Source organism: Amborella trichopoda, chromosome 7, assembly GCF_054954075.1.
Source record: "Amborella trichopoda isolate Santa Cruz 75 chromosome 7, AtrichopodaSantaCruz75HAP2 v2.0, whole genome shotgun sequence".
Classification (NCBI taxonomy): Eukaryota; Viridiplantae; Streptophyta; class Magnoliopsida; order Amborellales; family Amborellaceae; genus Amborella; species Amborella trichopoda.
In genome coordinates, this window is record NC_142342.1 from 8,543,675 (window position 1) to 8,554,864 (window position 11,190).

General features: G+C 39.2%; 1 protein-coding gene across 2 annotated transcripts in view; it reads left to right on the forward strand.

Moving 5' to 3' along the window:
- ILA (putative protein kinase regulator ILITHYIA) overlaps nt 1-8,619 on the forward strand; it is a 99,295-nt gene extending 90,676 nt beyond the window's left edge. For both annotated transcript variants that reach the window (XM_020673523.2, XM_088872949.1), the window contains 5 exons: nt 4,584-4,778; nt 5,330-5,500; nt 5,800-5,932; nt 6,210-6,288; nt 8,053-8,619. In XM_020673523.2, coding sequence (XP_020529182.1) covers nt 4,584-4,778; nt 5,330-5,500; nt 5,800-5,932; nt 6,210-6,288; nt 8,053-8,095 — 621 coding nt within the window. In that variant the 3' untranslated portion in view covers nt 8,096-8,619. The remainder of the gene's footprint in view (nt 1-4,583; nt 4,779-5,329; nt 5,501-5,799; nt 5,933-6,209; nt 6,289-8,052) is intronic.
- Nucleotides 8,620-11,190: the final 2,571 nt, after the last annotated feature.

The window sequence follows — 11,190 nt, forward strand, 5'->3', positions numbered from 1 at the left end:
TCCTTAAAATTGAAGGTGTCAAGGAAATCAAGGACTTCCATCCTATTAGCCTCACCAATAGCTCCTACAAGATACTTTCCAAAGTCTTGGCCACCTGCCTTAGAGAAGTACTTGGCTGGATCATCTCCCCTTGCCAGGGGCCCTTCATGAAGGACTGCCTGATCCTTGATGGAGCCTTGGTGCCTCAAGAGTGTGTATACACTCTCACCACCTTTCCAAAAAGCGAGGCATCATCATCAAGTTGGACTGGGAGAAGGCCTACGATCATGTGGACTGGGCCATTCTCGAAGAAACAATGTCTAGGATGGGTTTTGGAAACCACTGGTAAAGATGGATCCGAGGCTGTATTTCTCATCCTTTCTTCTCGTTCGTCATCAATGGTTCTCTGAAAAGCTTCTTCCCCTCTTCTAGAGGTCTTAGGCAAGGAGATCTTCTCTCCCCCTTTCTTTTTGCTATAGTAGGGGAAGTGTTTAGCAAATCCATTGAGACGTATCACCACGGCCTTACCGCTGGTTTTTTAAATTGGAAACCGAGGCCCCACTATCTCCCACTTGCAATATGCGGATGACATCTTCTATTTTTGCAGGGCCGACTGCCAACAAGTTGATTGCCTGCTTCTCTTCCTCAGATGTTTCGAATTGGCCACAGGTTTCAGTGTGAATATGGGCAAAACCAGAATGATTGTGGTGGCCGCCTATACTATCTCCTCTTTGGCCGAAAGATAGGGTTGTGAGGTAGACATACTCCCCTCATCGTACATCCCTTTGCATTAGCAAGCCAAAATACAGGCAATGGATTCATCTTATAGATAAATTTGAATGTAAGCTGACTGGGTGGAAGGTTCGGTCCATCTCATCTGTGGGCAGATTTACTTATCAAGGCTACTCTATCAAATGTCATCATCTTCCTAATGTCCCTCTTCTGTATACCCTCACGCATTGACCGTTGATTTAAGCAGCTTGTGTGTAATTTTCTATAGTTAGGTGATGGGGACAACTCCAAATTGCACCTCATCTCTTGGGATAGGGTTTGTTTGCCTAACTACCTTGGGGGGTTGTGTATTCGTAGTCTAAGAAGGAACAATGCCTTCCTTGGCAAGCGGTGGTGGCGGTTGGCCATCTGTGGCAACAAGTGGTCTGCTACAAATATCACCTCCTCTCTGAATGGGTGCCCCACACAAGGATTGGTAGCCAGCCCTCGGGGGCATGGAGATCCATCCTCCATGATTGTGGTGGCCGCCTATACTATCTCCTCTTTGGCCGAAAGATAGGGTTGTGAGGTAGACATACTCCCCTCATCGTACATCCCCTTGCATTGGCAAGCCAAAATACAGGCAATGGATTCATCTCATAGATAAATTTGAATGTAAGCTGACTGGGTGGAAGGTTCTGTCCATCTCATCTGTGGGCAGATTTACTTATCAAGGCTACTCTATCAAATGTCATCATCTTCCTAATGTCCCTCTTCTGTATACCCTCACGCATTGACCGTTGATTTAAGCAGCTTGTGTGTAATTTTCTATAGTTAGGTGATGGGGACAACTCCAAATTGCACCTCATCTCTTGGGATAGGGTTTGTTTGCCTAACTACCTTGGGGGGTTGTGTATTCGTAGTCTAAGAAGGAACAATGCCTTCCTTGGCAAGCGGTGGTGGCGGTTGGCCATCTGTGGCAACAAGTGGTCTGCTACAAATATCACCTCCTCTCTGAATGGGTGCCCCACACAAGGATTGGTAGCCAGCCCTCGGGGGCATGGAGATCCATCCTCCACAGCCTTTCCACCTTCAAACTTAACATAAGATTTTTACCTTGATCAGGCCACAGAGTGAGATTCTGACTGGATCTCTGGCCTGGTAACGCCAACCCTGTGCACCCGTTCCCTAAACTGTTTTGCATTGCTCGCAATGCTCAGGGGACTGTAGCGGATCACTTTGACACCTTGGGCCCCTCTACATGTTGGAATCTCAATTTCAGGAGACCGCTGGCTGATCATGAGATTGACGACTTCCTCGCATTGTCCACCTTGATCCAAACAGTATTCCTCCCCTTCAAAGGTGATGACTGAATAGTTTGGTCATTTGCTGCCTCTGGCATCTTTTCAGTTTCCTCATTCTATCACTTTCTTTTAGATGCACCCCTTCCCTCGGCCCTCCCCTCCCTCTCTATGCCGAAGACCTGTTTTTCAATTGGATAATGCTAGCTGAGCGGGCCTTGACAGTGGACAAGCTACAAAGGAGGGGCCTACCCATACCTAATAGATGCACAATGTGCTTGACAGCCGAAGAAACGAACCCTCACCTCTTCATCCATTGCAAGGTGGCCACTGACCTGTGGGGGGACCTGCTACAACTCTTTGGGTGGTATTGGGTAACTCAGAGAAATGTCCCTGATTTCTTCACCTCATTGCACCCACTCCCTTGGGCTAAAGCTGGCGTCCTGCTTTGAAAGGCGTCAGTCGCAGCCACCCTTTGGGTGATCTGGACCAAGAGGAACATTCGGATATTTCCTGGTGAGCTCAAGACCTCGGAAGCATTAAAATACCAAGTGACGGACCTTGTCATATTCTGGGTAAAAAATCACAGCCTTTTCAAACACTTCTCCCACTCGGACTTCCTTCTTAACTGTGTAGCGTTGCTGCATACTGGACCCACACACACTGCTTCCCTGTGGAGACCTCCTGATTCCGGGCATATAAAATTCAACTTTGATGGTTGCTCTCTTGGCAACCCAGGCCCAGCCTCCATTGGAGACTGTACAGGAATGACTCTCCTTTTCCAAGTCCATTAGTCATCAGACTCCAACACTGCCGAAACCCTCGCCCTCCTGCTGGGGGCACTTCCTTGATTGTCGAAGGCGACTCCAAAAATATAATCTGTTGGGCTTCCGGAGCTTCCACATACCCATGCAGACTGGCCAATGTTTTCGACAAAATTTTGCACCTAAGCGGGAACCTGTGCATCACTTGGAGACACATCTGGTGAGAGTCAAACACAGCTGCAGATACCTTGGCCAGAGACAGGGTCAATCAGCCACACCCCTCCTAGGAACCAGTGGCACACCTTTTCTGTACTCAATAGAGATTGTACAGTTTCTGTGATACTGTTCCGTGATAGTTCCTTGTATAGCCCACTTTAAGTGGGCCCTTGAAGCCTTCACTGACTCGGGGAGGTCATTTTCTGTACACAATACTTCAATAAGAAGTTAATTAAATATATATATAAAATCTTTTAGTTTGTCCAAAGTTTCATTGATATAGGAGTTGAATCTCCAAGTAATAGGAGATTTTTCTTCACCTATGCTATAACATTTGAGGAGTTGATTCAACTATTATGAATGACCCACCTTGGATTCAAAATACAACTCCAGATGGAAGGCTAAACCCTTAGCTCCTTTAGTCTACTGATTTGCCTGGTCCCGAGAACATGAGTACTTCACCTGCCATGTCCGCGAAAAACTCCCCCAATACTGATAGGGCCTGGGTTATAACTTTGGAACATCCATCAAAATTAAATTTGATGATTTCCATCTGGAGGGGGAATCCCAGTCACCTGGTTGCTTGCTTCATTCTTGGGTTGTATGATCAAGCATGCAAATGCTAGTGGCTAAGACATCTGTTGTTGAGGTCCCGCAAAATTCGTTTCTGATGATCTCTGATGATATAATTTGAGCCTTTACACCCTCATGGCAAGTCTCCAGAGTAACGGACCAGCAGACGAATTGGTAAGGAATTCCATTTGTGGATAGAGAACTAATAGTTGCTGGTGTCACCCAACTGAAACTGAAGAGATTTGATAAATATGACCACACCATTTTGCAATGCAACAGGAATGGTCAAAATTCACTTCCAGATTCCAGCACATATTGCACCTATTGAGAATTTGCAGGCCCTCTCTTGCAGATGATCAGTGATCAGTGGGTTGCCAAAAATGGCCAGCCATATGAATGTTTGTGCTGGGGAGGGGCTTTATTTTCCTGGCATTTTTTGCAACTAAGGGCTGTCAATTAACTTGTCTTGATATAAACAACTTAATTCTAAAACTCACTTTTTCCGTTTAGGCTCCATATGATGGTCCTTCCCTACTTCAGGGAACAAAGCATAGTCAGGGGCAATCTGAGGTCCTTGGTTTCATTTTCTCCAAGGACTCTTCTGAATCTTAGGCACCAAAAAGAGAATGATACAAAGAAGTAGGAGGGGAGGAAGAGGGGCTATTTGGTGATAATAATCAAAACCATTTACACTACTGTAATTTTCCTCATCGATCAAGAAGAAAAAGTTGTTGTTTTTCCTAATTTTCAGCTTCTCCATGATCTACTGCTTAATGATGCAAATAAGTAGGAGCGGAGGAAGGGGCTATTTGGTGATAATGATCAAAACCGTTTACACTACTGCAGTTTTCCCCATCGGTCAAAAAGAAAAAGTTGTTTTTCCCAATTTTCTGCTTCTCCATGATGTTCTACTGCTTACTACTTATCAAATAGAAAAAACCGCTCTGTCCCCCTGTTGCTCTCTTATTTCTTATATGCTTTTATTCTATCTGGTTAGATTCATATTTAATTGTTTGTGTTCCAACTGATGTGGATACAGTACATGGAAGATGGTGAGCTCTTAGAGCTGTTGCAGACCTTGACAGAGTTAGCTTCAACGCAGAACTGGTACGTGAGACATGGTTGCATCATAGCATTTGCATCCATGTTTATGCACTGCCCTTCTGCAGTATGTCACTCAGCCGCTTTTCCATCTGTTGTTGATTGTTTGAGAGAAGCCTTGAAAGACGATAAGGTATAAAAATTCATGTTGCATATTTAAATTCCATCCTATGTTATCCTCTTTTATCTTGTTTTGGCATTTGAACATGCAAGGGGTTGCCTTTTTTATATTCCTTTTTTTTGGCTTTTTTATTCTTTTTTCTTTCCTCTTTTTGTTCTCGTCCTTACTCGTACCATCTTGCTTTTAGAAGGCAGCTGTGAATTCTAATTCTACTGGCCTATGACCATATAATATAGTTACAGGATGATGATGGAGAGTGGGATCTAGCAGGACAGGATATGAGCCCCCCAATGGTGGATCCCATTTTCTCCATTGCCTTCCATCATTTTATTTGATATTTATGATTCCTTTGGACTGTGTTTGCCATAGGTCACTGGATTATAGTACAATTTCCCTTCATATTTTTGTCACAAGTGTCCAGGACTTTTCTTTGGTGTTATGAGGGATTAAGATGCGATTGGAACTTGGTTATTGGTACTTGTAGCTCCATCTTTCTAGCCACCAAACCAATAGGTAGAATCCACTTTTCTGTTTCTTTTGTACTGATTGTTCTGTGGTTACAGTTCCCTATTCGTGAAACTGCAACAAAAGCATTAGGGAGACTTCTAGTATATCAAGCTCAAGAAGAGCCCTCTGGTCCATTAGAACTCGTTCCTCTCTTGATATCTGCTTTGCAAGATGACTCAAGCGAAGTTAGGAGAAGGGCATTGTCTGGACTCAAATCAACAGTCAAGGTAAAGTCAACCCCGCTTCTCATGGAGTGAAGTTCTAAGGCTCCATTGAGTTATAGTGTCCGTACCATAATTCAGTGGAGTATGTTAAACGGTTCAACAAAGGGAATCAGGCTTCTTTGCTTCCAAGTACAATTATACGGCATTGGGAGGGACAGTAGATGTGCCCCTTCGGAGTACTGGACTTATACTATACCGCATACCATACTCCACTGGATCATGATGTGCTTTTCTCCTTTTTGCTTTCTTTCTTATTATTTTTATTTATGGTAATCTTTTTTTTTTTTTCCTGTGAATGGTAGGCAAATGTTTTTGCGGTTACACCTTCTCTTTCGGCTATGGGACCTGTGCTTGGCTTGTGTTTGAAGGATGGTAGCACACCTGTCCGCCTTGCTGCTGAGCGTTGCATTTTACATCTTTTCCAATTGACAAAAGGTAGGATCTCTTATGAACTTTGTTTATATTTCACAAAGAGGAACAGCTAATTTAGACCATATATATCCATTGTGGTTGGGTTTACACTTTTTCTTTGTTAAAAGTTGGTTCACCAATTTCTATTTCTTTACCTTAAGTTGCTTGGTTTTTGTTGAACATTTGAGACTTGATGCCCTTTGAAATATTTATAGTTATTTGTAGTCCTTAGTCTGAACCCCTTGAGTTTCAACTTCTCAAATAAAACGATGAATATGACTGTGGTACCATGGACAAACAGGAGGGGAAAATGTTCAAGCTGCTCAGAAGTTTATGACAGGGTTAGATGCAAGGCGCATATCGAAGCTACCAGAGCATAGGTACTTCTTTATTTGTTACCAAGGTTTTATAAATCACTGATCTGGATTAGAACCGCCCGATCCAGATCGGAAATCGTCAGAGCTGGTCCGGTTCCCATTATATATCGGGAATCGGCCAGGTAACCGCTTGAACCGGCTGGCTCTTTGATAGAACTGGCTGGTTTTGACCATTTCGGTCAAATGAGAACCGGCCAACTGGTTCATACTCATTTTAAACCGAGTTTTTTTTGGGCAAAATTTACCTATATGTGCAATTTAAAACTTTTTTAAACAAAGAGGCAGCAGCCCACCCCAGCAAAATTATTTTTTCATTGCCGCATTTTACAAACAGTCATTCGTGGGTCCACCCACGTGTAGGAATGGATAGCTTGCTAGTGGAAATGCTCATGCGATGTTGTGTGAGCCCTAAAGCTTTTATACAAGCTTTGGCTTTGTTAAATCCTTGATGTGGGGTAATTTGGAGCCCATAGCTCTCTCTCTTTCTCTCTCTCAACTTTTGAAAAATTTTCATAGCGTATAGCTTATTGGCGCGCTCTCTCTCTCTCAACTTTTGAAACATATTCTTATGTACTTTTTATACTTCAAAAAATTTAGTTCATGTATTCCACCTTAATTTTATATTTTTGAAAGAAGCTGACAAATGTTTCTATTATGTGCATAATGATCACGATATTGTAACACATCATTACATTGTTTTCTCTTGTTCCTTTAAGTTCCCAGATAAATAGAGGACATGGGGTATTGAAAAAAAAAAAAAATAACACTTGTTCGTGGGGGACCTTTAGTCCATATGCCCACTTCAACATTTGTTTTCAAGTTGCTCTATCCATTTTCCTTAATGCAAGTATAAATCCATTTACGTATTTTTCTAATTTTATTAAAATGTGATTGTAAATTCATGTTTCCAAATACTATAAATCTGTCCATATTAATTGCTATACCTTAAATCTCATTTGGCAACATATACTTTTTGCATGCTAAATCTCATGAAATGGAGAGGATTTTTTTTCCATGGATAATTATAACCATGTCGAGAGACTTTAGAAATGATTTAACTAATATGATGAGCAATTTCAAAAAAAAAACTAATGTGAAATTTGAGGTTGTTTAAAAAAACCGAAAAGAAAAAGCTTTAGAATAGCAAAATAATGTGGTGTGAGAAAGCAGAAATGGACGGTCATAGCTTTTCCCTGATTGCCATTTTGGTTTAATAAAAACACAATAGCTCCTTGTAAGCAGCAGCTTGTTTTCTCTCTATCAATCAAATCAAAAGGAGCGAAGCTATTGTACAGTTCTTTTTTTTTATAAATTTTTTAGTTATAGAGGTCCATTTCGTTGCAATGAGTTGCACTTTAAATATTTTTTTGACTATAAAATGAATGTGATGGATAACAAATACTCATACATGAGACAGGTTCTCATAATTTATGTATAATGAAAAATTATGGTACAATGCCATTATTTTTTTTGAAAACCTAAAAACTAGATTTTTAAGAAATTCTAGTGATCTTTTTGAAATTTTTTCAATACTGGTTCTTGCAAATTCGGTTGATTCCTCCAATCCACTGATCTGACACTGTGTTTGGGATGGCCGATCCGGGTCATCGATCCTTTTCTTTAAACCTTGTTGGTTACTAGGTATAATTCTTCTTATTGTCCAAGTTTTGAATTTTCTGCCAAAGGTAACAATACCTTAAATTCTACTCCATATAAACCAGATTTAAGCGTTCTTTTCTCATATTTATTTGATTGTGGTATATGCAGTGATGAAAGTGGTGATAGTGAAGAAGATGTGCCAATCAGCTGATAGGCCAGAGGGTCAAGAAAATGTTCTTGTCCTTCTTGTGCCAATGATTTTACAGATTGATCTTTTGACCTACAAAGGCCGTTTTGGTATTATGGGGGGCTAAGATCTGCACGCCATTTGGGTTCTCTTGTGAAATACCATCCTGCCATAGAAAAATCAAAGAGGTGGTTTCCACGCAAAGCAATGCTTCATGATCACTTGAAAAGTTGGTGGAAACCGAAAAGTTTTGCTGTGTAGTCGCTGGTCATTTTTTCTCCTTCAAGTTTGTATTTGCCTGTGATTTATATCATTAATCCAACTAGTAGTTGAAATGCAAAGGGCTTCTTCCTTTCTTCATGCTTTTCCTTTTTGAATGCATTTTTCAGTTATGCTGGAGGCAATTTTCCAATATGATGGACAATAATGCAAATTGCCCCATTTGTTATTGGTGAGTGCTTGTAATGATGACAGATCATTAAGTTCATTTCAGAAACAGATGTTCACAATCATTATAGTGAAAAATAAGTGTGGAGTTGAGGCATCAATGAATTTGGAATCTTCTCTTAGTGGGTTGAGCTGTGATTCATCATAGATACATCTGTGATGCATACTGGTCCAGTAAAATAGGAGGTACTCTCAGGCTCTGTGGGCATTGAAAGGCCTTTACATACTGGTCCAAGAGCATTTCAAGTCTCTCTACTTCGGAAAGAGCCTTTATTGTCCTTTCCTGTATCAACAAAAGCTTAAGGTTGATCTAAGGTGTAGCTTGGTCTTTGCCTGCATTTTGTATGTGAATCCTTCGCCTACAATATGGTTTATTGTGGATCTTTTCGGCAGGCTTTCTAGCAAATTGTGTATGATTCATGTAACAAGTTTGGTTATTGATGCTCTGAGCTGTTTCCAACTACAGAGTTGGTCCCTGTAGAAAACGTTCTTGTTTTCTAGAGATATTCCTCGAGTGTCGTTTCTTAATGAAAATCAAATTATATGACAACCCACTTCAGGGAAGATGAATTTGCGACTTATTGTTGAAACCAGCGTTTTAAAAAACGCCGAGTCGAACCGGACTCGCCCGGTTCGACTCGGAAATAGTGAAAAAGGAACCGGATCGCCCAAAAATCGGAAATCGTCCGGTTCTAGAGAGAACCGGACGATTCTGTACAGTGAATCGCCGATTCACTGTACGGAATCGGCGAGTCCGAACAGTTTTGTAATCCATGATCGAAATGTTTGTTTTCTTTTCTTGTAATCCATGATCGATTTTTTTGTTTTTTTTTTTTTTTTTGTAACCCATGATAGAATTTTTTGTAATCCATGATCGAATGTTTTGTAATATATGATCGAAATGTTTGTTTTTTTTTTATAATCCATGATCGAAATGTTTGTTTGTTTTTTTTTAATCCATGATTGAATTTTTTGTTTTTTGCTTTTTTTGTGATAGAGTTTTTTGTAATCCATGATTGAATTTTTTGTAATCCATGATCGAATTATTTTTTTCTTTTTTTGTAATCCACGATTGAATTTTTTGTTTTTTTTGTTTGTTTTTTTTTGTAATCCATGATCGAATTTTATGTAATCCATGATCGAATTTTATGTAATCCATGATTGAATTTTTTGAAAATTTGTGATTTTTTTTGTTTAATCCATGATCGAATTTTTTTTTGTAATCCATGATAGAATTTTTTGAAAATTTGTGATTTTTTTTTTAATCCATGATCGATTTTTTTGAAAATTTGTTTTTTTTTTTTTTTAATCCATATTATTCAAAGAGAAAACGAGAGAGATGATGATTCTGAGGCTACCCTATCCCAGCCATATTATTCACATATCGAGTCCCAACAGCAACAGTGTAGGGATGAGCACGAAATATTGTAAATTAAATGCTGAATGGCGGTTCATGCAGGGAAAGAACATATCAATATTCGCATATTCATTCAAAAACATGAAAATTCTTAATGGAGTACCCTCATTTTTTATTGAATTCCTAAAAATCAATATTTATAATGAATTTTAATAATTTTTTCGGATTTTTTTGAAGCTTTATTCTGACCAATTCACCCGATTCCAATCCGGATCGTCGATTTGCCGATCCTGATCTTCGATTCGTCGATCCGGATCGGTTTTTGAAAAGCCCGATCCGGGTCACCGATCCGGTTTTTAAACCATTGGTTGAAACTTTCGTTTTTTTTTTATATGGTTGCGCAATGGCAAAGCGACGCTCATATTAGTCCAAAAAATTTGTTGTTCTTGTTAACTTTTGTATTTTTTATAAAAAAGTAAAATAATAAAAAAAAGGAAAAAGAAAGAAGAAGAGGAAAGATAAAATAAATTAATGGTGCAATTTGTAACAATCGAATTAGAGCCCACCTTCAAATAGTATCTAGAAATGTGGTTTCAATATTGGAAACTTTGTGATACCCTTAAAATATGTTTTCATCTTTAATTATAAAATTTAAAGCTTAAAAAATAGTGTAGATCGAGCAAATCTATGAAAACTTGGAAATCTTGAAAATTGACGGTCCAAAAATACGTTACAAGATGTACTATTTTCAAAATTTGAAATGCTTTTTTTTACTAATGTCTATGCATCTTGATGTCGAGATGATCTATTTGAGGATATTTGGGTATCAAAACAAATTTTTTTTAGTCAAATTTTTGAGGTGGGCTCTAATTTGATTGTTTAGAGCCTCAGCTCTATATAAACTTCTTCCAGAAATTAATGGAGTGTTCTTATCTTTAAGGGGATGGCATTTTCCGTGGGTGTGAGAGATGATGATAATTGGTATCTATCTATTTTCAGTCCAGAAAAAGGATATAATTTATGTTGATCAGTTTAGTTTACTATTGAAAGTAAAGCCTTTTCCTTTTCTTTAAGGTTTTGAATGGACATATCAGGTTCGTTGCAACATTCTAAAGAAAGCAATCAGTTGGATATTATAAGTTCAAAACAATAAAATAAAAAAACAAAAAAACATAAAATAATCAGTACTATTAAAAAAAAAAACAATGAGAGCGATGCCTCTAGCAGTAAAATGGTAAAATGCATGTTTATAAAATTGAAAAAAAATTGTACGTGGTGTCCACCTTATTATGCAATTCAAGTAAGGCGTACATCA